This window comes from Hoplias malabaricus, chromosome Y, assembly GCF_029633855.1.
Source record: "Hoplias malabaricus isolate fHopMal1 chromosome Y, fHopMal1.hap1, whole genome shotgun sequence".
Taxonomy (NCBI): Eukaryota; Metazoa; Chordata; class Actinopteri; order Characiformes; family Erythrinidae; genus Hoplias; species Hoplias malabaricus.
In genome coordinates this window covers 54,810,357-54,836,657 of record NC_089820.1, presented here as the reverse complement: position 1 = coordinate 54,836,657, position 26,301 = coordinate 54,810,357, and the positions used below count along the sequence as shown (strand labels likewise).

The following is a 26,301-nucleotide window of genomic DNA, read 5'->3' as shown; positions in this document are numbered from 1 at the left end:
ATTTTTCCTTTTTTGCTGTATTTTAGGCCAAAAGCTTATCTCAAGACTGTTGTAAATCAGTGCCTTTTTCGATGCAACTATTTCATGTAACCGATCGGAGTATGGGAGCTTTCATTTGACTTCTGGTTTCTATTACTATTACTGTTAACTGTTTTATGAAGTAAAATACAGCATTAAAACACATGAAAACATTTTTAATTAATTTAGATGCTTAACAATGCAATAAAGCAGCCATTTTGCAAAAACAGGACAGGTCATTTTTAAGGTTTTCTCATACTAACAGGGATTAACCCAGAACTACAAAGATTGCAGGCAGTAGATTGTAAGCTGTATTAAGTAAATAGATTATGATTATGATTATATTAAATAATAAAGAATCTCTATTTGTTTCCAGTTATTATTGACTATTGGTAACCTTTATAAGCATTTTATAAAATTAGCTATTTATTATGTTATCTGTTGTTGTTACAGTTGTTGTTGTTGTTGTTGTTGTTGCTGTTTAATCCCCTAAATTATTGATCTTACCTTGTGGTAATTAATTCCAACACAACAGCTTGTTTGGTTCTTCTGTTTTCATAATTTCGTCCCTGCCAGGTGGGCTCTCACAGTTCATTCAGGTCAGCATCTGTTATACTTATTAGGGCGCACTTTTGGCATCAACATGCGAGAACTTGTGTTCACTTATGAGCCACATAATGAAGCCTCTTCTGCTGATATTATGCTGGTTCTTTGATAGCTTGTCTCAGATAACGGGGGATATTTATTATGATGCTGCAACTGATTTGCAAGTCAGTTGCTTGGATGAATCAGATTAATAAGCATCGTGAGCTCATTCAGAGAAATGACACTGTGACGATGCTTTACACTGGAGCTACAATGCTAATGTAGCTAAGAAGATGTGGAAGCTTAGATGCATCAAATAGCATTTTGTATGCTGTGTCAGAATCATCAAACTGCTTGGAGTTGCTCTGAAATAGACTTGCTTCTGTGGTGTCTGACACTGTATGACAAAGTGGTATCTATAAAGACAATTAGAAATAGTCAAAAAGCTAAAAACACTAGCTTCAGCAACCTTCAAGTGGTACTTTTGCTTTAAGAGGTTCTGATGTTAAATATGGGCTGTGGCCTACACTGGAACGTAGGGCTTCATTAGTGTGCTCTATAAGCAGTGGCAATGTGAAGAGCTAGAAGGCCTTCTGTGGGAAGTGCCCTTTCAGGCCGCATGTACAGTCTTAAGACTAGCAGTGTGACATCTTGCACTCTATAAATCCCTTGCAGTGACATCATCAAGCCACTCCCCTCTCCGTCCTCTCTCTTCCACACTCTGCCTCTTCTTCCTCAGACCCTCTGGAGGAGCACCAGGTAGCCCAGCTGCTAAGGCGCTTCTCCACTGACCCTAGTATCGACCACTCAGTCTTTCTGGACAGTGCTCTGGCCCACCACCTCCACCAGTGCTCCTACCACCTGCGCCTCTTTCGCAACTGGTTAATCTCCGGCCAGGACCCCCTAGAATATCTCTACGGTCAGCCAGCCCTGCTGCTACAGCGCCCCCTACTGTGTAGGGCTGCACGATAAAGGCTAAAAGGGTAATTGTGATTTGTATTGCTCAGTGTTGAAATCACAATTATTAACCCCTTTAATTATTATCATTATTATTAAGCAAATTTAGGCTAAAATCTTTTTGGATTATGGACAAAGATTATGGCTAGTTCTGAACTACTAGACAGACTTAAGCTTGGTTTGAACTTTATGACTATATACTCTATACACACACACACACACACACACACATATATATATATATATAAGCTTCAGAATAAATTAATACGCAAATGGGAAGGCATATTTGCATTAGTTGACATAGTTAAAGACACTCAAGCCTTAATTAAGCCTAATCAGTCAGTCATTCTGATATATTTAATATTTTAACAAAGCTTAAAATTATGATCACAGTTATATAATATGAATTGTGCAGCCCTACTGGTGTGCCCCGCCCTTCCCTGCCATGCCCTGGCCTGTCTTGCCCTGTGTTGCTCTGTGCTGTGCTTGCAGTGAAGTGCAGCCTCGTGTCACAGCTCTCTCGGCTTGTGTGGAGCATGAACTGCTTGAGTTTTTCTTTTTCAGACTATGGCTAATGCAGCTGGTTTGAGATGTAGATTTGAAAAGCAACATTTATTGTTGTGTTTGACTGAGCTTTCAAAACTAGACGGTGTTTGGTTTGGATGTGAATTTGCTGTTGCATGTTGATGGCATTTGAATGCTCACTGAGTTACATTGAAAAAGATGCCAGTTTACACTTCAGTGTTTGAGCTGGATCACATGCTGCCAGAGGTTTAATATTGAACCACAGCAGGTGCACTTAGTTATTCAGCTTGGGGTCATGCAGCAGCACATTTGTGTTAACATTTTTTAATGTGGGCAGTAAATAAGCCTTAGGAAAATACACATAGCCATGTTAGATGTTCGATAATATGCGAATACACAAGATACTTTGTGGTGTTCAATGAAATATTGGTGTTACTTTTATTTAGAAGCATTTCATTTAAAGTCTTAAGGTTTCACAAGGTCAAGTATTGCAGGTATTATGCAAATATTATAATGATATTCATATTTTAAATGAAATGTCAAGCAACAGACCAATCAGAAAACGGCTCAAGATTTCACCTAAAATGATTGAGTACCCTAGATATGACGTTTATTGAGCAGTAGAATGGCATCAGACAAAACCAGTGTGTCACCTCGTGTACTGATGCTCACAGCTGGTGTAGAAGGCTGTATTGATTATTAAGGGAAAGTTCAGTGTTACACATCGTCGTTCACTTGTGTCTGAAGGTAGGGGATGGTGCTACACTGTGTTGATTACGTCCGCTGACAAAGATCTGAGATCTTGCTTTATTTTTGCATTCTAATACGACTTTGCTCTTTCTGCTGCACTAAAGTCTGACACAAATTTGTCACCAGACAAAATTGTTAAGTAGTGTTTAATGAAACTTAACAAGTGTGTGTGTGTGTGTGTGTGTGTGTGTGTGTGTGTGGATTGTGTCAAATGCACATTCAGAACACAGTGTCATTGTTAATATGGACTAGGTCTGCCACAATTCCTCGGATAATGAAGAAATCAATGAACTTTGCCTTGTCAGTGAATTAAAAAATTAATAGTTGGCGGTTGAGATGATGGTCATGCAGGATTTTTTATGTCACTGGACATACACATGGTATTCTAGGTTATATTCATATTTTTACTATTTGTTTTGTGTGTTTATTTATGCATGTGGTTTTATACATTCTTTATTTTTTTTGTTAAAATATTTAACAATTTTATAAAGTCACTTTATTAAGTCTCAATTTGTTGAGACTTGTATTATTTAAAAAATTGATTACTACACACTCTTAAATATAATTGGCTGATAACATGGCATTAGAATAATCAGCGTAACCTTTATTAAGAGCCTTTAAAAGAGGTATTTATTTGGGTTGTGACACTGCCGTGACATTGCTTGGTTTCAGGTAGAATTACAAAGCTAGCCTCTTTGGTGATGATTTGAAGTGTGTGTGTGTTTGTGTGTGTGTGTGTGTGTGTGTGTGTATTCTGACCTTGCCTGTGGTCTGTAGTTCTCTCACTAACCAGGATGTGGTGGAATGTCTCATGTCTCTGCTCCATGGTGGTATATGTGTGGGTTTGTAGTCTAGCCCCTCACTCTGCTGCAGCGCAAACTGACAGCAGGGTGGGACCACTGTCTGCTCTTGTGTCTCTTCTCTTCTGTGTAGGGTTTGAAGGCTGCTCCATGGTGCCCTCTATCTACCCGCTGGAGACACTGCACAACTCCCTCTCTCTCAAACAGGTGGACAAATTCCTGACCTCAGTGTGTGAGAACGCAGGGGACTCACACAGCAGGACCACCAGAGGTAAGACCCTCATCAAAGCATCAGTCCGTTGTCCACTCATTCTACATCGGGCTCTGATTAGTATATTGATCAGATGAGATGAGCACTTACCTTACTGGCCGCATCTGTTGATGCACACTTTATCAGTTCAGTGATTTCTAGTTGTGTCTGTTTATGCCCTGCAGCTTTTTCAGCCATGTTTGACTGTCAGAACCAGCCCTCGGTGGACTCGTACATCCCACAGAGAGTGCTCTCTTCTTCTGTTTCTCTGCGCCAGCGCTCTGATCGCCCACCGTGGTGTGAGTACTACGCTCCTTAGTGCAAATCCATTCCCTGGATGCTCTTAAAACAATAGAAGAGGAGTGACCTGTTTGCATTTATATAATGGCGGTGTATTACCTATAATTACCGGAAAAGCCCCTGGTACTGTGTGAAAATGCTAGGGCTAACAAAACACTTATTAAGAACTGTTTATCTGGGGAAAGAATGTGTTTTAACTTGGCTAAGCAAAGCATAAAAAAATAATTAAGCAATATATTAATGTATTCTTACATTATATAAATCTGAATTTATATAATTCAATATAAAGCTGAATTTAATAGAAAATGAAACAGATGTTTGCTGAAGGACCACAGCAGGTGCCTGTATTTCTGCCTTATTCTAAAGCTAGGGGAGATCTTCAGCTTTAAGTATAGTTTTCTATAATACATATGCACAGTAGGTTTTTGCACTACGTTTGTCAGTGAAGGTGTGTGTTTTCTGTAAATGCAGACAGCAGTGGTCCTTCCAGCACAGTGTCCAGCGCCGGACCTTCGTCCCCCACCACGGCCGACACATCCCCTCGTTTCAGCTTCAGTGAGAAGGCAGCTCTTACCCCTCAGAGCAGTGAGGAGATTCACTCCTCATGCCCTCCATCAGGCCTGTCTGCTGCAGCCTCCTCCCTACCTGGGAGCCCACCCACCGATCCTGAATCTCCCAGTGCCCCTCAACCCACTGGGAATTCTCAGCTCCCAGGTTCAGAGAGTACCAGTGACCTGGCTGTGGACCTGGATGGGCCGAAGCACGAGACGGACCCCAGCCTCCCCTGCTCTGCAGTGGAAGAACTTAGCCTGCATATGGAGACAATCTGCTGCCTGCCAGGCTCTCTGCCTGTGCTCCTCGAGCTCCGGGAGAGCAGCTCAGAGGCCGGATCCAGCGCCCAGACACCTCTGACCCCAGAGGAGCCAGATGAGTTCTTCGACACCCAAGAGACAATGGAGATATGGAGGAGCAGCCCTAGAAACTTGCCTCACCCTGGTACTCCTCTAGAGGTGGGATCTCCACATGCATCTGAGCCCTAAAAGACCTGGAGCAGCTTTATTTCACACAGTAGATGCCGGGTCCAGTTACAGGGCCGCGTTTTTGAGTTTTCCCTTACCTAGTTTCTGCTCAGTTTTCACCGGTCTACACATTTCTTTTTAAAAATCCACTCTGTCCTTACTTTTCCAAAGTTAGCTAAAGGTTGTTCTAATTGGGGTGATCTACATTTTCAGGGTTAGGCTGGTAACATGTTCTAAAAATATATGCACCATTACAGACATGCATGAATGATATGACATTGGAGAGAAATCCTAAAACCATTACTACACCCTTTTGCATCTAGAACACATGACTGAACTGGTTAGCATATTAGCAAGATCTTCGGGTACTGGGTCTTAGACACTACTGGAGCTGGATTAAGTTGTACCAAAAGCCCAAATTACCCCAGATTTCGTAGACAGAGACAGTGTGTGTGTACTCTAATTTTCTCAACAAATCTTACATGCAGTAACAATAAAAAAACACCCCACGTAACAACTTACGTTAGCAAGTTAAGGCAAGTTGGATTGGAACAGGTCTAATATAACTGAGGGTGATTACATAGATTCATACGGCATTAAAAACAAGGATCTCTAATCTAAAGTTAATTTTTCCTAACTGTGAAAACACAAAAATGTACAAAGCATGGGGTCCCCTGTATTGGGACTGAGATTCACAGCCTCTAATATATAAATGTGTGTCCTGTGCCCCTGCAGTGCTGATCCATGCTCTTGTATTAGTGCCTCTGTGATGTCTAGCTAAGTCCCATACAACCCATTCATGGCCCTAAAGGCAGACGGAAAACCCAGTACCAGCCAATAAGCAGAATGGTCAGATGAAGACGTTCTAAAATGAAAGCTTTTTCTGTTCGTGACCTGTTCCTGTATCTGTGTTTCGCTTCAGTATGAGGTCCTGGTGCACAAAAATACTCAAACAACAGGTGTTCAATGTGAGAATAAACTGTGCCGCTGTCGTAACAAAACTTCAAATGCTGTAACATTTTACTAAAGGCCAGCTTTCACAAGGCCACTCGAGACCATAACATGCCTGACACAATTAAAACTGACATCTGTTTGACTGGGGTGCCACGGTGGAGCAGTAGGTAGGTGTCGCGGGCACACAGCTCCAGGGACCTGGAGGTTGTGGGTTTGAGTCCCGCTCCGGGTGACTGTCTGTGAGGAGTGTGGTGTGTTCTCCCTGTGTTCGCGTGGGTTTCCTCCGGGTGACTGTCTGTGAGGAGTGTGGTGTGTTCTCCCTGTGTCTGCGTGGGTTTCCTCCGGGTGACTGTCTGTAAGGAGTGTGGTGTGTTCTCCCTGTGTCTGTATGGGTTTCCTCCTGGTGACTGTCTGTGAGGAGTGTGGTGTGTTCTCCCTGTGTCTGCGTGGGTTTCCTCGGGTGACTGTGTGAGGAGTGTGGTGTGTTCTCCCTGTGTCTGCGTGGGTTTCCTCGGGTGACTGTCTGTAAGGAGTGTGGTGTGTTCTCCCTGTGTCTGCGTGGGTTTCCTCGGGTGACTGTCTGTAAGGAGTGTGGTGTGTTCTCCCTGTGTCTGCGTGGGTTTCCTCGGGTGACTGTGTGAGGAGTGTGGTGTGTTCTCCCTGTGTCTGCGTGGGTTTTCTCGGGTGACTGTCTGTGAGGAGTGTGGTGTGTTCTCCCTGTGTCTGTGTGGGTTTCCTCCAGGTGCTCCGGTTTCCTCCCACAGTCCAAAAACACACGTTGGTAGGTGGATTAGTGAGTCAAAAGGACTCAAAACAGGAGAGAGTTTGATGGAAACGATGCAGATTGAGGTAGAGTACCTAACTAAAGGTGAGTGACTGTGACAAGCCCAATCTGTAAGGTGCTTCTTTTCTAAAAAACTGTCAAAATGGAAAAACCGAGTTAGAAGGGTTTGTTACGACAGTGACGATGATCATTTACACATGCTCTGCTTGCGAGTGTCAAATCTGTTACTGTTGCTACAAGTGCAGTAGTTTAATGGCCAGTGATCAAAGCTGTAAGTTGCACTGAAAATGTATGCGGTTCAATATAATTGTCTTTCTCTTTTTTGTGAAGATACTGCCTACATATTTCCACCTAAAAATATCCACCTCTCTTTTCTTTTTGGCTGATTTTGGTACTTGAGGTTTTTTCTTTTGAGAAACAATACTAAAGTATATTTTCGTACAGCACATCATCAGGTCCTGATATTCTTCACGAATCCTCTTTTGATGTCGTTTGCTGCCATTTTCATGCATTTGGCTGATGACTTCACTGCAGATTCCCTTCCCTCGCTGTACAGTGTGGATGGAGGAATTAAACCTAGTACATAACCTACTGAAAACATAATTCCTTTTATTGATTATTTTGTTTGTCTGTTTGCCAAAGCTTCCAATACCACTCTCATAACTTATTTAATACGTCACCTGCATATCTGTGTTCTATAAATATTTATCAGCTAATGCAAAGCATATTTTAATATAGAGACATAAATAGTCTCTTCTTTTTTCAATTTTATATTTTTGTAAAACATAGTATTACCACGGTTTTATTGAGCGAATAAGCTCCTTATTTACATCATGGCAATTTCTGATTCACTCGCTCTGGCTTCGTGGAGTCCAGCTCGGTCAAATCCGGTGTGATTAGCTTAACTCTACATGTGCACAGAGGGTGTTGCATTTCGAAGTAAGATTCTGTTCTTACTTACTTTTTATTGTTTTTACTGTACAGTCAAAAGCTTACAAATGGGGAAAGGTTATTATTTAATCAGTGAAGTAAGCTGCTTCCCCGAGGTTTACACTGTAAAATGCTTTGATGTCTTGTGACATGCACAGATGATTCGTCTACATTAAGGGAAGATAAATGATTATTTACACTTACCTTTAACCTGTACCTGAACTCTAGACTCTAGCGGGCATTAGTACTGTGAGTGGAGGTTGCTATTTCGCTGATCTATGACCAGCCTTTCATACTTCTTTAACCCTTAAATAAAACTAGAAAGGAGTGACACAATGTTTGTTTGCTGAACTGACAGACTACATTTCATAGTAAATTTACAACAGTCTTTTACGGAATTTCACCAAAACTTGAGCATTGCAGTGAAGCTTGGAGATGATCCATATAAATGTTTAATTGACTCAATCACTGACACTGAAGCCCTTTTGGATCCCACCTCAAAGACATAGTGCTGCTGGTTCTCTGTACGCAGTCTGTGCAGTTGTATAGAAGTGGTATATTTTCAGTGTCCCAACTGTAATGGCGTTGTTTGTCTACACAAAATGTTATAAATAAAAGTGGATGTGAGTTGTTTTGTGCGAGTTTAATTCCTGAATGGTTTTAACATGAAATGTCAGATATGCTGTAAGTAACCCCTCCTTTAGTAGTAGCAGCCAACTGACTGTAGATGATCAAATATTAATATCATAATAAATAATAGATACAGAAACGCTGATCACATTTTGGGGCGGCATGGTGGAGCAGCAGGTAGGTGTCGAAGTCACGCAGCTCCAGGGACCTGGAGGTTGTGGGTTTGATTCCCGCTCTGGGTGACTGACTGTGAGGAGTGTGGTGTGTTCTCCCTGTGTCTGCGTGGGTTTCCTCCGGGTGACTGTCTGTGAGAAGTGTGGTGTGTTCTCCCTTTGTCTGCGTGGGTTTCCTCCGGGTGACTGTCTGTGAGGAGTGTGGTGTGTTCTCCCTGTGTCTGCGTGGGTTTCCTCCGGGTGACTGTCTGTGAGGAGTGTGGTGTGTTCTCCCTGTGTCTGCGTGGGTTTCCTCCGGGTGACTGTGAGGAGTGTGGTGTGTTCTCCCTTTGTCTGCGTGGGTTTCCTCCGGGTGACTGTCTGTGAGGAGTGTGGTGTGTTCTCCCTGTGTCTGCGTGGGTTTCCTCCGGGTGACTGTCTGTGAGGAGTGTGGTGTGTTCTCCCTGTGTCTGCGTGGGTTTCCTCCGGGTGCTCCGGTTTCCCCCCACAGTCCAAAAACACATGTTGGTAGGTGGATTGGCAACTTAAAAGTGTCTGTAGGTGTGAGTAAACGTGTGTGTGTTGCCCTGTGAAGGACTGGCGCCCTCTCCAGGGTGTGTTCCTGCCTTGCGTCCAATGATTCCAGGTAGGCTCTGGACCCACCGCGACCCTGAACTGGATAAGGGTTACAGAGAATGATCACATTTGCTTAGAGGTCATTTATTATTAAAGTTTTACACAATCATTTGTGTCCTTTTAAAAAACAGACTGTTTGTGTTTAAGACTGATGTGAGTAAATGACCTCTCTTCTGATTGGCTAAACAGAAATGTGGTGTCACAAATCAGTGAATTTCAAACACAGACGTTTTGCAGCTGAATTTCCACTAATATCTGAAATAAACTTAGTTCAAAAAGTGATAATGACCTTCAGGTTTTGTCTTAATGTTAAGCTTAGACTTTCTAGAAGACTGGCCCTGTTTCATGTTTGTAGTGGAGCCTACATAGCGTCTTACTATCACACGCTACAAGGTGAAACTGGGAATGTGTGCAATACAGTCTCAGTATCATTGGTATCAGCAACGGCCACCCAAAAACCCGTTCTTCCATTTACTGGGCATCAGAAACAGTGGGGCCTTGTGACTGGCATTGACCCTGAACCCGACACAGACACAAGACCTTTGTTCGTCTCCATTCATGTAGCTGGATAAAAGGTGACCAGGGCGGTGATGTCATGGCCATATTTATTCATGTTTTGCCAGCCCAGTTTCTATAGGTGGAGGGCAACCTCCCAAATTTCAGGACTGGGACTCCTCACATGTTGATATAATGGTTCCATGAGTGTGGCCTGATTTTGAATGAAGTTGTTCTGAATCACAGTTCCACTGGGTTGCACTGCCCTATAGCCTCCACAGTCCTGGGGAACTTTATACCCCATTAGCTAACTCTTGGCAGAGGGCATGGAGACCTTAGAATCACATGTTGCTGTCCAGAGTGACCCTTCCCGGTAAATTCCTTTCTGTGGAGATTATACAAGCTGCGTCCGCAGTGTGAAGTAAAGCAGCTGAATTCACTAGTTATAAGAAGTGCTCACAAACTCTGGAAACTAGGTTGTAAGTGAGTACCATGATTTAAAGTGTGGTGTATAAGACGCTCCTCAGTGTAGTCTGGGTTTTGTGTCCAAACTACAATGAATCTGCTGTGCCTCGGTGACCTCACACATCCGTATAAAAATGTAAAAGCTTTGGCACTAACACTTCAAAAAAGGAGAGAACGATAGAGGAACGCCAACCATTTCATTCTGGGTAAGGATTATTAAATTATACAACGCAAGTAACACAGTTAAAGCCACTTATCAGATTACAAAGCCATTGTCCAAAGGATACATTTCCTGTCTGCCTCCTTAACACAGTCTGTTCACTTACTGCTTCTCTACTTTAGTAATGGTTGCTTTATATTAGGGCAGCAGTTAGTGACACAGTCATACGGCTCCAGGGACCTGGAGGTTGTGGGTTCGAAACCCGCTCCGGGTGACTGTCTGTGAGGAGTGTGGTGTGTTCTCCCTGTGTCTCCGTGGGTTTCCTCCGGGTGACTGTCTGTGAGGAGTGTGGTGTGTTCTCCCTGTGTCTGTGTGGGTTTCCTCCGGGTGACTGTCTGTGAGGAGTGTGGTGTGTTCTCCCTGTGTCTGTGTGGGTTTCCTCCGGGTGACTGTCTGTGAGGAGTGTGGTGTGTTCTCCCTGTGTCCTCGTGGGTTTTCTCCGGGTGCTCCGGTTTCCTCCCACAGTCCAAAAACACACATTGGTAGGTGGATTGGTGACTCAAAAGTGTCCGTAGGTGTGTGTGTGTGTGTGTGTGTGTGTTGCCCTGTGAAGGACTGGCGCCCCCTCCAGGGTGTATTCCCACCTTGTGCCCAATGATTCCAGGTAGGCTCTGGACCCACCGCGACCCTGAACTGGATAAGGATTACAGATAATGAATGAATGCTTTATACTAGTTTTCGATTATTTTGAACTACAGTTTGTACTTCGTTGCCAAAAACTGTGTCACTTACCCCAGCCCTTATAGCAGTGAGAGAGCCTGGAATATCTGCATTATTCTACTGCACTGACCTGGGAGGAGATGCAGAGATAATTTAGGTCTCTGTCTCACTTTCATCCAAGCAGCATTGCGTAACTGTTGATCTACCCCATTTGAGACCCCACTGGGGATTAGTCTCTCTCTCTTCCTCTCGTTCTCCCTTGCTGTCCTCTAACACGCTGTGGACAACATACAGAAAGCTTAGACTTAGTTCGTTAGTTATATATTACTGCGTTCTCTTAGTTTTGCACAGAGCTGTAGGCATTTTATCTTCATTGAAATGTGGGTTTGAGTATCTTTTTTATAAGTGCAGATGTACTAAGGAAGGACCTTCGTTTTTAAGAGTGTAAGAGAATTAAAAATCTCACGTGTGTGTGTCATTACACCGTCACAGAAAACCAAAAGCTGTGCAGTCTTTTCAATGACTCTATTTTATTGTTGATCACCAGGTTTACTCTTTAACAACAAATCGGTAGATATCCTACGTTAAGAGAAAATTGTAAAGAAAGATACAGGATATTGCACATAAAAATAACCGAAAATAAACAGAAGCACAGAGCAAAAATAACTTCAAAAAAAAGAGAAGAAGAGAAGGAAAATATGAGAACAAAAAGAGTACACAGTTTCTTCTTTAAAACACCGCACAGACAAAATGACAGCGCGGCTGGGTTATAGGTGCCATCGAGACCATTGAGACACTTAGCATTTAAATATATATCTTTAAAATAGTACTTCATTTAATATCGTTATTAACTAGAACATACATTTTTCAAATTGAAGATCACATGCAGAAACTAGCTAGGCTGAATGGAATGCATTAACTGAATGGTTGGAGTCGAGTAATGATGCGGAGAACTGAAGGATGCCTTGCACAGCACACGGGTGATTTCTCTTTTTAGTTTCTTTTTGTATATTTTAGGTTGTTTATTTTCTCTCAAAAACAGACACTTATAAACCTTGGATAGAAAAGACGATCAGTGGTTTGGTCACTGGATCTGGCAGTCAGGTGCACGTTGGTGTGTTTGAATAGTTTGTTTTGGTCTGCTGAAGTTGCTGTAGCCTTTGTTAAGTTGAACGGATGAAGCTGTGACTTACGGTCCATGGAGACTCAAGAGGACATTAAGGACAATGTGCTCTGTATGTTAGCGGCAAGCATCTCCTCTTAGCACTTTAAAAATATCACCGGTGTCCAATTAAAATCACGTCTCTCCGTCTTCGCCGACTGTTATTTTATACACCGTTTGAACCCAGCGGCTATCCTTCACGGTGTCATTTCATGATGACCATTAGAAAGGCTCCAAAATGACTTTGAATTAAATCGTTTTTACATTGTCTTCTATTGAAAGTACATAAGTTTTTATCCTTCTGTTACTATTTTGGGAGATACATGTTTTTAATTGGACAGCGATGTTATGCAGCAGATCAAAAGTTACAGCTCACAGTAAACAACTAAGGAACATTCGTCCAGACACATTTCTGTCAGCTAGAAGTTAATGGCCCATAATAAACAGCTGGACATGCTCCGTAGTCCTTTCTGGAAATAAATGTGCGATACAGAATAAAGTAGCACTATTGCCTTTTCAAATGAACCACTTTTGCAGTTAAATTAACCCACTGGTGTGTTTTATTTTGGTCCATAAAAATGCAAATGCAAATCTGCATTTAAAAATGAGTGCAAATCTGAAGAAAACAGAGCCAGCCATGTGGCTTAAAAGTGTTTTTTTTTTGTCATTTACTAGGGTGACCAGACGTCCTCTTTTACCCGGACATGTCCTCTTTTTTAGACTTAAAAAAACGTCCGGGCGGAATTTCACAAACGTCCATTTTGTTTTTCTAGAGCTTACATAGAACTTTGAGAAGTTTCGTTCACAAACTAGTCCCGCCCTCCCCTACTCCGATTGGTTCGCTTGAGTGAGAAGGGGGCGTGGTGAAGTAGCCTAAAATCTCCTGATTGGACGGTCTGCCTCTAGAGCTACCGTTATTGGTCGATAACCTTCTCTGTAAACATTTAATTGGTCAGTCTGCACGTCAGTAGTCCTTGTTTACGTCAGGCAAAGCTTGTATACCTACCACCCCCACCTCCGAGACGCATGTCCTCTTTTTCACCATCTCAGATCTGGTCACCCTACATTTATCTTATTTATTAATTTAGTCAGAAAGGAACTTATAAAATTACAAGAAAAGGGAAAGGGAAAGGGTTTGAAAATGTATGAACAAATTCCACTGGGCACTGTTAGACGTTCATCCATGATATGACTAACCCATTCAGATCGAGCTCTGTGGCCTCATTTGTTCCCTTCGTACTGGACATAAATAGGCTACAATCACATCATTTGTCCCTGGCCCAGAGGGAAATGGAAAGGTACATATCTTGAGTGAGAGCTGTGACATGCCAAATCTAGGGAAGGGAAAGGACAACAGAAGGCTGTTGTAATTTATCAGTTCAATAAATCAAAGCATATTCATCAGCCATTTTTTTTTCATCATGGACTCTTGGCAATATACACACATGCATTTCATACAGCTGTGTTTTCTATTGTTAGTACGTCTTAAGGAGAAAAAGAGTCCCTTCAAAGTCATTCAGATCCACCCCATTTCATATCCACCGTCTCTCATTTGATTCACATTATCTACACATGGTTTTGTAAATATGCAAATGAGCAGTTCTTCCAGTCTTTGTAATATTTGGAAGACATTTGGGGAAAGGGTCTTTTCATTTCTGGCCGTTTCATTAAAGTCAATGATGATGATATAAATTAAGCAACGCAGCTCTAACAGAAAATGCCAACACCACTGTAATTTACTTCCAAATGTTCCAAATATACAGTAAATCCTCAATCAGTACTGAACTGAACAGTAATCCAAGACAAACACAAGCCCTGGCAGTGACCATTAAGATGTTGGTAGGTGCCACAATGTGCTTTTTCATCGCCCCAAACAAACTCAATAAAATCCTGTAAATTCTTGCTGTCTTTCTATGACTCGTCGCACACAATGCAACCTTATGCTAGTTTTACACCACACACGCTTTCTTTACCAACATCCGAGTTTAAAAACGCTCTGCATTCAGTCGTTTAGCTCGCAGTCACTCTATTGCAGTTCCTTTGGCTTTAAACCACCTCGGTCTCACTCTTTTCCCCACCTTTTGTCAGCCTTATTTACAACGCACTGAGTAAAATGAAAGGAATTAAAGTGCAGTTGACTTTAATGAGAATATTTCGCAAATAGAGAAACACTTAAAATACAATGTAATAAAATAACAATTACAAGACCCCTTTTGTCCTTCAATAAAATCTAAAAATAATAATTAGCTCTGTTAGTGTACATCTCTTACAGCACAGGTTATTATGCATCAGTAAACACTGACTTAGCCTAACCGCACACCTAAACCTATTTCTTCACTTTTACATTAAGACAGAAAACAGTAGAGTAGACACGTTTTTGCCTCGTTTTATTTGATTCTCTGCGTGTGAGGTCCTCTCTGTTTGATTAAAGGTACGAAGGCAGAAACTAACAGTATACAGTATTGTTACCACACCACAGTCAGTCTGTGTGTTGGTTTTAAGAGCTAAATAAGCCACTGAGCACATCCCCAGAATAAGCTTCTCAAAGCACTGAAAGCATGACATCTACACAGTGGTCAATGCATCTATTACTGCTGCTGTAATCAGAGAGTTAACGTGATTAAAACATGATTGCCTCTGTAGTGTGTGTGTATGTGTGCGCGAAAGAGCAGATAGGTGTGCAGCAGAGTGATGTATCAACCACACAGGAATAAATAAAAGATCATTCAGTTTTACCAGGGGCTGCTGTAAATTGAAGAACTGTAAACTGTTTTCTTGTGCTTTTTAAAAGTAGGAATTGTGAATAAGACATTTAGATGGACCAAAAGAAAGATTTGGAAGATTGCCTTTGTATTTTATACCAACCCAGGCTTAAAGGGAGATAATAACATTGAAAATTCAAAAGTTAAAGGCACATCCTCCTAGTGTTTTATAATAATAATAATAATAATAATCATAATATTTATTTAAGTTAGGGACTCATTGGAGTCAGCATCAGTTTTGGACAAACAGAGACTATGGAGGACTTTCACTGGTCTGACTTTTATGAATTTAGAGCTTAATACTCTGAATAAACCACAGATAAGGCTGTAAGGGACCATTCGAGAAAAGTGTGAACCTGGGAGCCGTGGCAGGTTTAAAACTCAATCTTGCAGGCGGGGAAAGACTCGTCCTGCATCACCACAGTGCTGCTGCTGGCCAGAACCATGATGTTCAGCTCCTGCTGCTTCTCGTGTGTCTGCTGATACCATTCCCTCATCACCTCGGTGTCATGGGTGGGGATCAACGTCACCTAAAGCAGGACAGAGGGATACGTTCATTATGTTCTTTGCTAGTGTTTGGTTAAAAGTAACTACCTTTTTATTTCTTTTATTGCTTAAAAATGACACTTTTAATGTTAGTACATAGTATATGCTTTATAGTATTGGTGTGTAGTACACGATTAGGCGATTAGGACGTGCTAACGCCATAAACTAGCATTTAGCATCTTAGCATTTGGTCATGTAAAAGCCCGATTGTCTGGTACGTTCCTTTATCATGGTTAACAAAGTAACAGATGAACGGGCACCTTGTTCTAGATCCTTCGCTGAACAAACATCATGCCTTGTGTAATGCTGTACCTGTAAATTAGATCCCCACTGTGATTTTCCCTCCAGCAAAGCGTCCAGGACCACGCGGCTAGGCTCCCCACTGCTGGAGTCGTTCCCGCTCACTACGTAATAAGCAGAGCGCACACGTTTGAAGAACTCCTGGTCAACGTTTTTAGCACTGCAGTGGTTGGGAATGTAGGCCAGGTCCACGTAGATGGGAGCACCAGGGGGAGCAGCGGAACTGGATTTCGCAGCGTTTGAAACTGTTGATAAAAATGCTTTGCTTTAATTAGAGTTCACAATGCCACATAAACAGTGATAAATCACAAGTAAGTTGATCCTTACCAACAGTCATTAGAGGCTGGAAAAACCTTAGAAATCTACAGTCACCTCAGGGTTATGTGCCTTGTTTATGGGTCCTTCGGTGATGAATGTTAAGGGAGGATAAAAAACTCTTAGTTCACTCCCCACACCTGATTTTTCTTCATGTTCTCGAGATTGAGCTGGTGACATTTCCACAGCTCTAACAGCCTGGATTACTATTGACCTACAGCCGTTATTATAAATAATTTTGTCTAATATTTTTATACATTATAAATAAATTCTAAAATTCAACACATTTTTAACCACACATTTTTTTACACACTACAGGGGGTCCTCGACTTACGGCGTTGATCCGTTCCTACGTCGCGTCGTAAACCGATTTTCGGTGTAAGTCGGAACATACGTACATACTGTATGTAAATAACATACTGTAAACACTTATCCTATCCTAACACCTATCCTCCTCGGCCCCGAGGCGCGTAACCGTGTATTCTTCCGCATCGCACACCAAACACGAAGTTTTCTTTACGACGTTTACGACGCAAAACCACTTAAGTCGAAACAAGGCTTTATACAGTAAATGGGAGATGTGTCGTAACCACGAAACATCGTAACTCGGGACTGACGTAACCCGAGGACCTCCTGTATTTACTGCACATCAAATATGCATACCAAATGCAATCAGGGGGTGTTATCCTATCTAACACTTGCAATGCAAATATGTGACAATATGCAGTGACAATGTATAAAACAGAATGTTAATTTAGATATTTGCAACAGTTGTACTGTTTCAACACCAAGTGTTTTCAAACAACCCCCACCAATCAACACACACTAGGTCAGCACACCTAGCTGTTATCCCTTAGTGACTGATTATGCCACAAATACAGATGTTAATTGTGTTTTGATCAAATCTGATTTCATAAAACAGGTGTCTTGAATTACTCGTCCAAACACATACCTGACATGCTTTTAATCCCATTGACTAGTCCTCTGCCTGTGTTGTGACTGGACCTGGACACATCATCGTCAATGTCCTTCTTCTTCAGGGATGTGGTGCGAGGAGAAGTGTCCTTTGATGGGGATCTTTTACTTCTGGCGTCCGCCTTCCTGCCAGGAGACTTTGACTTTGACTTACGCAGGCCTTTCGCCTTAGGATCTTTCTTGAGGGGTTTGTCTGTAAGACTGGAGAGTGCCTCTGGGTCTACCATGCATACGTCGGGGTGAGGCGGAAAGGGGGCTGGATCCCTCATGGGCGAGGGCAGTGGATCGTGGTTTTTCTCTGAAGACCTAGATGAGTAATGTTTTCCACCGTAAGCTCCGGATGACTTATCTACAGGGAGGTAATCTGCATCCTCATCTGATTCTACGTTTCCCTCCGCCGTGATGGAAGGGCACTCTTCGGTTCCCGGCGGAACATCGGAATCTGTCTGCGAGGGCAGGGATTCGCTGACAGACGTCGGGGGCGTGTCCTCTCCCGCTAGACCGATCCCTGCAGCCGCGGCTCCAGAAAGGTGCTGTGATTCGCTGTCCTCCCTGTGTGAATGATGGTGAGGTTGGGTGTGATATCTTGTCTTGCCTGCAGGCTGCTGCTGGTCAAAATCCTGGCTGTGCTCATCCTCATCCTCCTCATCACTGGACAGCTGGCAGAGGTTTGGGTTGATAAACGAGGGAGAGGTGTCTCCTTTCCTTTGCTTGTACTCTGAGGACGAGTAACCTGGCGATGCCGAAGAGGAGAAGGGGCTGGCACCCATACACACGTCAGGAGGGTGATCTGAGTCATCTTGCCTGCCTGAGTCTTCTTTATAATAAGAGGACTGGAAGGACTGGTCAGCGGATGCAAGGGAAAGAGGACGGGGTGGATGCTCCGGTTCCATTTCTTCTTCTTCTTCATACTCATCCTCATGACGATAGTGAGGTGGTGAAGCCCCTGGGTAAATGCCTCTTTGCTGCATCATTTCCCATTCGAAAGGATTCCTAATCTTGCCAGCTTCATATTCCTCACTTTTCACTTCACTTTTCAACAGGCTTGCTGTTGTTGTCTTGCTAGCTCCACCAAAGCCGTCTGGTGCTACCATGCTCATTTCTGCAGGACCGTTTGCAGTCTCTGGCTTTGAAGAACTATAGGTAAGCACATCTGGCAGTGTGCCTACCTTACTGGCAGTCGTGTCCATAGTTAACTGTTCCGTCAAGGAAAAAGGGTTATCTTTCTTGTCTGCTTGGACAGCTGTGAATGGAGATCTTTCACACATGTAATCATCTTCTTCTTCACTACTCTCTGTGTCTTCATAATACTGTTTCTCAGTGGCATCACCACGAGGCGTTAAAGAAGCAGCAAACAGATCTTTTGTCAAGGGGTCCTTATCAACAGACTGGGATGGAGGACTGTAAGGCCCAGTAGCTCCATATTCAGCCTGCAAATTCGTATCATCCCCCCATTCTGGCTTGTAAAAGCATGCACCCTGGGGACCCTTGTCCAAAGTACCACTGGCAGAGCTGGCGACTTCTTCTCTCTTATCATCTGTAGAGGGGACTGAGTGAGTAGGGAAGGGTTTTATCTCCTCAAACGGTGACAATGGAGAAAACCTCGCAAGGCTAGAAGTCGACTCTGCCGTTGTAGTGGCGGGCGTCAGCTTCTCAGACACTTCTAAATACTCATCTTTAACCAGTCCACTGGAACTGGAGAATGGGGAATCCATCACGAGTGAATGCTCATCTTTAAAGGATGAATATTCATAGCCGCCACTTGCCGGAGTCTCTAGTTCGTCTCCAAACTGGCGGCTGGTGGAGAGAGAAGCAGAGGCAGAAGAAGAGTGGCTGTAGGAGGAGGAGGAGGAATACGCAGTGGCGGTTGTTGTTGCATAATTGAAACCTGGTGAGACTGAGTCTCCTGGCTTTTTAGCTACAACATCTGGTGTTTTTTGCTTCTCAAATTCAACATCTTTCTCATCATGAAATTTATCCTCACTTGACTTTGTAGAGAGGGGTAAGTAAGACTTGTCAAAGCTGTCTTCGGTTTGGACCTTCCCCTCAAACTGGTTAGATGGGAATGCATCTTTCTCCTCACCATAAGAATATTCATATCCTGATGTGTATGTTGTCATGTGGCTGCTGGACAGTAGTGAGGAGGCTTCATCTTTAGTCACGCTGAAAGCTTCCTCAGGACTTTTGTGACTTACAGTGGATTCAAAAGGAGCAGGGGCGGGGGGTTTGCCAAAACTCTCTGTGCTCAGGCCAAAGTCTTGGAAGGTGTCCTTCTTTCCCTCCTTAAATGGAGGAGACACTGTGCTGGAGACACCACTAAATGGATTGAATTCTTTCTCTGATCTGTCTTTGGCACCTTTCTCCTGGTCACTATCACTAACACGTCTTCCGTACATTTCATCATCGTCTTCATCTTCGTCATCGTCCTCCTCATCCTCCTCTTCGTCATCATCATCCTCTCCATGTGCAAGCATCTTCATGTCTTTTGCAATCGCTCCCTGTGCACTGCTTAAAGACTGAGCTGGACCGCTACTTTTTGCAGAAAAGCCAGAAGCAGTGAAGTCATCTAGAAAATCATTGGATGCTGGGGCACTGACTTCTGTCTTTCCGATGACAGTGGGCTCATCAAATTTAACAGAAAAGGGGTCTCTTACTGGCGAGAAGGAACGTGGGGATTTTTCAGCTGTCTCCGGTTCAACTTTAGCCAGCTGTTCTGTAGATTTTCCCTCTGAAACGTCACTCATATACGATGCCCCATACATGGTTTTAGTTTCACTGTACGAAGCTGACGACACTTCCTTTAGAGATTGCTCAAAAGGTGAGTCATTTGTCATTTCGAATGAACTGGTACTATATGTGGAATCTTTTTTGTCTGCCTCCTTCTCAATGCTTTCATTCTCATCAAATTTGTCCATGAAGTCCTTTGTTAATTTGGGAGAGTATGAACTATCCACTGAACTAGATTTGCTGTCATACGTATCAGAGTAGGTAAAAGTCTTCCCTACATAAGGTGTATCTTGCCTTACTTCCCGCATATACTCATCCTTAGGACCCTTTTCGCGTTCAGGGAAGGAGTACAAGTTGAAGTGTACGCTTTTATCGGCGTCTTTGGAGGTTGCTGTTGTGTCATCTCCCTCTGAATATAACACATCTTTTTTGCCTTGGCCTACTGACACTGAGTCTAACTTGCCCTGAGACCCTTTCACAGTCGAGTAAGTGCAATCCTCAGTTTCACTATCTTCCTCCTCCTCAAAGCCAAGCATCTGGACTTTGCGTTCTTTCTCCAAGTGCGTCATGTCTTGTGGTTTATCTTCCTTCTCCGTTTCCTCTTTCTCTTTTCCAGACAGCTTCTCCTCTTTTAGAGACTGAGGCTCACATGTGAATTCCTCATCAAGGAATGTGCTCTCCCTCTCTTCCTTGTATTTAGTTTTACCGCAAGTCTTCAAACCTTCCTCCTTATAATAATCATTTTCCTCTGCTTCTTCATCTTCCTCCACCTCCTCTTCCTCCTCCTCCTCATCTTCTTCTTCACCTGAATCATCAAAAGTTGCCCGAGTGCTTGAGAAGCCCTTTTTGAATGGGTCACATTCGTCCTCTGTAATTTTCACAGAAGTCTTTTCATTAGCATCAATTAAGGGGACTGTTTCATGTTTTGTGTCCTTGTCCATTTGGTCCTCTTTCTCCATGGTTATTGACTTCTGTGCCTTTTCCTCGGTAGGCGAATAGCCACTGCTGGTAGGACCTGACTGTGTAGGTGAAGCCATTCTCATAGTGCTTTCATCTGGACTCAGACATCTCCCTTCTGGTTCTGAAGTAGCACTTGTTTCCGGTGTGCTGGAGAAATTGGTTGCAGAAGGTAGAGGTTTTTCAGCAACTTCTGCCTTAGTGGGCTCAACCTGAGAAAGACAGGTCATTTTATCATCCTTTACTTGTGAGAAAGGTGAGGAAAGAGGTGCCATTGAGGAGGGAGACTTATCAAATCCTTGTTCTTGGTCTTGCATTGCAGCAGACGCATAGCCTTCATGCAACTTTCCAAGAGGCACATCGATATTGGGCGTCTGGTCCTCATCCTCCTCTTCATCTTCTTCATCTTCTTCATGTACCTGAGTGGTAGGCTTCGAAAGAGCCTCCAGTTCAGGAACAACGGGCTGGTATTCTTCGGATGGAGGTGACTTGAAGCACTTGTCTTCCTCTAAAGATGACGTTGGAGAGATTGTGCCAGCTGAGTGTAAATATTCCTTTCCTTCAGTGCGGCTGGATGACGGTATACTGTTGATGGTATCCAAAAGTAAGGAGTTTTTCCCTGCGTCCTCAGTTGGAGGCGCTGTCACAGATGCAATAGACTGATCCTCAGTGACAGATGTTGCGAATGAAGATAACTTATCATACTCTGTAATGGAAGTGGCAGAAGATATATGTTCCTCTTCTGCCAGCGGTGCTGCAATAATATTTGAGGCAAATGCAGATAAAGCTGGCTCTTGGCCCACGCTACTTCCTTTTACAGTGAGATCAGACGCAACCGATATTGTTGGTGGTTTCATCTCTTTTACACCATGGATGGTGTCAAAGCAGCCAGTCTCACTAGGGACAGAAATGTCATATGAGCCGACATCGTAACGGAGATGTGGGATCCTATCTTCTGCATCGTCATGGATCTCCTCATCAGAAATGGTCTGTTCAGTCTCGGAATATCCAGGAATGGTCTCGTCTTGGATAAACGAAATATGCTCGGCAGCCACGACAGGTTTGGCCGATTTTGTTTCACTCTGTTTGGAGTCCCAGTCCTTGTCAAGTTTTTCTTTCTTAGCCGCCTCAGATTTGTATTTCAGCTCATCCTCATGAACTATATCCTCTGCTTCCTCCAACTCTGCCTTCTCAATAACATCCTCTTCCTCCTCACTTTCACTCTTTTTTGTGGTCTTTCCGAAATCCACTTGTTTGTCCGTCATGTCTGGCCATTTCTTCTCATCTGCCTTGCCAATGACATGTGAAACTTCTGCTGTCTTGGTCTCTGTGTTGTACTCCTCATTGTCATCCTCCATACCAGCACCTTCATCCTCAAATTTCTCATCACTCTTTGTTGGGGATTTACTTGTCTTTGCTGAATACAGCTGCTTTTCCTCATGAGGGGATTCGGTTTCGACATCAGTAGTGGTTATTCCTTCGTCGGGGGACTCGATATGAGGGACTTTTGTGTCGTTGAAAGTTGAAGATTGAATATTTGGTAGCAATTTGCTCTTGGACATCTCTTCTTGTCTCAGTGCTTCAAAATCCTTGGTAAGGTCCTCTGGGGATGAAACCAAGGATCTGTCGTTTTCCTGTTTCTTCTTAGCAACCTGTTGCGCAGCAGGTCTGTTCTCTTGCTCCTTGGCTGCTTTTGTTTTTTCCATCTTTGGCTTTGTTTGAACCTTTGCTTTGTTCAGGGTCTTCCTGACTTCAGGTGTGAAAGGCTTCAGGTCAGGTTTAGTGATTTTCCTTAACTCTGGTTTACTTGAATCTGTCTTCTTTTCTTCTTTCAATTTGGATTCTTTGTTGTCATCTTTTTTCACAGATTTCACCTCCCTCTTTTCCTTCTTAATCTCTTTCTTTTCTTTGTCTTTCTTTTCCTCCATTTTGGCCACCTTATCTTTGTCCTGCTTTTTAGGAGATTTTTCTCTCAACAATTTCTTTTTCTCTGCCTTCACTGTGTCTGTACGGGCTTTCACGGGTTTGGGACTTGAAACACTCTCCTTCAACTTCTTCGGCTTCTTTTCAACTTTGTTCTCCTTTATGGAGTCACTCTTGGATTCGATGTCTTCATTTGCCTCTTTTTTGCTTGCTTTAGTGGTGGCATGCATTTTGGGTGAGGATTTGAGGCTTTCCTTGCTATCGGTCCTCGGTTTCAGTTTTGTTTGTTTTATGACTGGAGGGGGAGCTCCGGCCAATATGTCTTTCTGAGTTGCCACTGGATAGCGCAAAAAGTCAAGATGCCTCAGCTTTTCCAGGCCCTCAAAAATTTTGTTCTGTGGGGCATTTCCTGGAAACAGCACCCTCACAATCTTCTCAGTGGGGCTGGCAGGAACCCAGACAACAAGGGCTGTTACTGATGTGAGGTAAGGAACAGATATTTCCCCCTCTTTTCCATTTGCCAAGATGATACCGGTTTTCGCCTTGCTGTTACCTGCCCACTTCTGCATAAAGAACTGCATTTCCTTACTGTCCTTGACAGGGTTAAGGATGTACATGTCTAACTTGCCAACCCCCAGTTTGTGAAAAAGTGTGACGGGCTCGATTGTGTTGCTAACAACTCGACAGAGAGGCTCCGGCCTGATACCAAGTTTGCTGAGGTACTGCAAAGTCAAAGAGGCCTCTTCTATGCTCCTTTTCACTTTCAGCGTTGGTTCTGACATCTTTAGCTTTTCTGGAACGTTAAAGAACACCACACCAAGCTCAGGTGAGATCAGGTTTTTCATCCATTCTCCGTAGGCATTGGAGCCTTGGGATGGTTCCTCCTCCTGCTCCGCAATTTTCCTCTGCAACAGTCCATTAATTCCAGCAAGATTGTCTGCTCCAATGTGGGTAAGGAGAACAGAATCTATCCGATCCAAGTGTCGCACCAGCTTCCAGAAACAGGACTTGCGATCTGAGCCGCCATCAATCAAAATATTGAAGCCATTGACTGCAAACAGGGCGGAATCGCCCCTTCCTCCAGGGAAGATGTAGCAGCATGGCTTGGACAATTTCAGAAACCCTCCTGAGGTGGGAGGCTCCAGCAGCTCAAAAGGAGAGGGGACGTCCACCGTCTCTGAGACGTACTCCGTAAACTCTGTCACGCCCTCCATCTCAGGCAGCACAGGGTCAGGGTTCAGTCGAATGTCCAGCAGATACTGCTCCGGATTGAGCTCCAGGGAGCTCCAGGCTCCCTCCGCTGCACAGCACACAGTCAGACACGCTGGTTCTCCTGGAGCTGACTGGCCCAGGAAGTCTTTAATCTACAAAATAAAAGGGAAAATCAAAAAGGTTGAATCAATTACACTTTTGACTATTTTGTAATTAGATGACACTTAGATACAGTGTTAAAATGATACATTTTTAATGAACAAAAAGTTACAAAGTTACACTTTTCTTTTACTAAAAGCAAATCAAAGTGGGAATTAATGAGTTAATGACGAATTAATAATGAATTAACTTTGAGTGTATATATATATATATATATATATATATACACACACACAAAATTAATTCATTATTAATTCGTATATTAATTCGTATATATATATATATATACATACAGCAGTACTGTGCAAAAGTTATAGGAACCAGAGATTATGACATTTAAAAAGCTATTTATCTGAACAGTAAGTGTTTATTTGCTAAAAAACAAACAAACAAACAACAAATAACACCCAACAATAGAATAAAACCCAATAACATTATTCCAGTGTGATCCTCTGTGTGTGAAATTGTTGTTTAACTTTTTCCAAATCTCTCCTCTTGGACTCCGTATTATTTGAGGTTATCATCCATTACCTAGTTTTAGCGGTGAATAAATAATGATTTTAAATAATGTGGGGGCGGCACGGTGGCGCAGCAGGTAGTCTGTGTTGCCCTGTGAAGGACTGGCGCCCCCTCCAGGGTGAATTCCCGCCTCGCGCCCAATGATTCCAGGTAGGCTCTGGACCCACCGCGACCCTGAATTGGATAAGCGCTTACAGATAATGAATGAATGAATGAATGAATAATGTGTGCTGTGGATTTAACAAATTCATGCAAATCAAGGAGCATTTGAACAAAACATTGTTCTTCAAACTCACTCTCACCCACTACTTTATGGAAACCTAATGATCTAATATTTCTTATATGTTTTATATTATAATTTTGTTGTATTTACTGTGATTATATATAACTTTATGTAAGGACCACGCTTACTCATGTAGGTGCCTAAGATTTCTGCACAGTACTCTATATATATCCAGTCATTCAGGGTTTAAGGAGTTCAAAATTTGTGTAAAAGCATACATGCTTACTCTTTGACTTGTGATGATATCAGAAAAGTTCTTCCAGCCAAAGACACCACTTTGAAGGATGATGTCACCACCTTGGTCAGAGCTCTGACCACATAGAACCAATAGCTTGTGTCTGGCGGAGTCACAGAGCAGGGTTCTGATCTGTTAGAGAGGATAAAAACGATGACTGCAGTTTTAAGCATTTATTATTTAAAGGCCTGCGACTCAGCAATATAAACATTTTAACTCTGTACTCGCCAAGACTGAAGCTGTATATGAACCACTTCTATTACCTCTATTGCGATATTGTTCTCAGATGGATTCACCAACACAACTGTCTCAAGGACATCACTCTTGTATTGCAGAAGTCTTTGTCCTGCAGATGGGAGAAGGGAGTTGTTATAACTGTAAAATAAATATCACAGAGATTATATGGGTACATGGCTTGTGTTGAACACACAATTGATGCAAGACCGCAAAGACACACGAAACCTAGAAAGATATATATTCAAACTACGTCATATAACAAGCTTGTAGTCGAATTTTTAATGATAAAGATTACAGTAAGATCTGTACGCAAACATCACTCCTACAGACTTCATTTCTATTGTGAATCACACTTGGTATTTATTGCAGCGCCAATGTGCAAGACCTCCTTAATCTCCCAGGCCTGTTAAATTCCAAGCAACCAAAACAATTTTGCAAAGCTGCTGCATGCAAATCTATTGGCTGTTGCCATGGAGATGGCGAGCGAGCAACTGCCGCCAGCCGCGTTACACTGACCCAGTCTTGGAGCTGCGCGACGCATTGCAGCATTTCTGTGTGAGGGATGGGGGAGGGAAGAAAAAACGGCCCTCCCCTCCACTGCATATGAAAATGCAAGGCATTGCAAGAGAGCAGGAGCATCACGCAGAGATATCCAGGTGCAGCATCATGCTATATTAAGCAGTCATCTCTCATTGGCTGCGTAAAAGCTACAGACACATGGCAGCTTTTTCCATAGGGTGTGGGTAATTTCCACTGCAGTCAGGGAGGAGCATGGCCACTGGGTCTTAAATAAAAGGCAGATGATTTGCTAGGGCTTTTCTCACTCCCGCAGGAGCTTAACATACATGAGCTTGTAAAA

General features: G+C 43.0%; 2 protein-coding genes across 6 annotated transcripts in view; one reads left to right on the top strand and one right to left on the bottom strand.

Moving 5' to 3' along the window:
* The window catches only part of LOC136678643 (inositol hexakisphosphate and diphosphoinositol-pentakisphosphate kinase 2-like), a 54,003-nt gene that overhangs the window by 23,615 nt on the left and 4,087 nt on the right, over positions 1-26,301 (top strand). For 3 of the 4 annotated variants that reach the window (XM_066656718.1, XM_066656716.1, XM_066656717.1), the window contains 3 exons: positions 3,769-3,906; positions 4,071-4,184; positions 4,657-5,195. In XM_066656718.1, coding sequence (XP_066512815.1) covers positions 3,769-3,906; positions 4,071-4,184; positions 4,657-5,195 — 791 coding nt within the window. Of the gene's footprint in view, positions 1-3,768; positions 3,907-4,070; positions 4,185-4,656; positions 8,494-26,301 lie in introns of those variants that run through there. The other variant, XM_066656719.1, reaches the window with a different exon arrangement.
* The window catches only part of LOC136678642 (microtubule-associated protein 1A-like), a 39,174-nt gene continuing 24,516 nt past the window's right edge, over positions 11,644-26,301 (bottom strand). For both annotated transcript variants that reach the window (XM_066656714.1, XM_066656715.1), the window contains 5 exons: positions 25,469-25,551; positions 25,197-25,337; positions 17,168-24,161; positions 15,913-16,145; positions 11,644-15,584 (listed from right to left, as the gene is read on the bottom strand). In XM_066656714.1, coding sequence (XP_066512811.1) covers positions 15,429-15,584; positions 15,913-16,145; positions 17,168-24,161; positions 25,197-25,337; positions 25,469-25,551 — 7,607 coding nt within the window. In that variant the 3' untranslated portion in view covers positions 11,644-15,428. The remainder of the gene's footprint in view (positions 15,585-15,912; positions 16,146-17,167; positions 24,162-25,196; positions 25,338-25,468; positions 25,552-26,301) is intronic.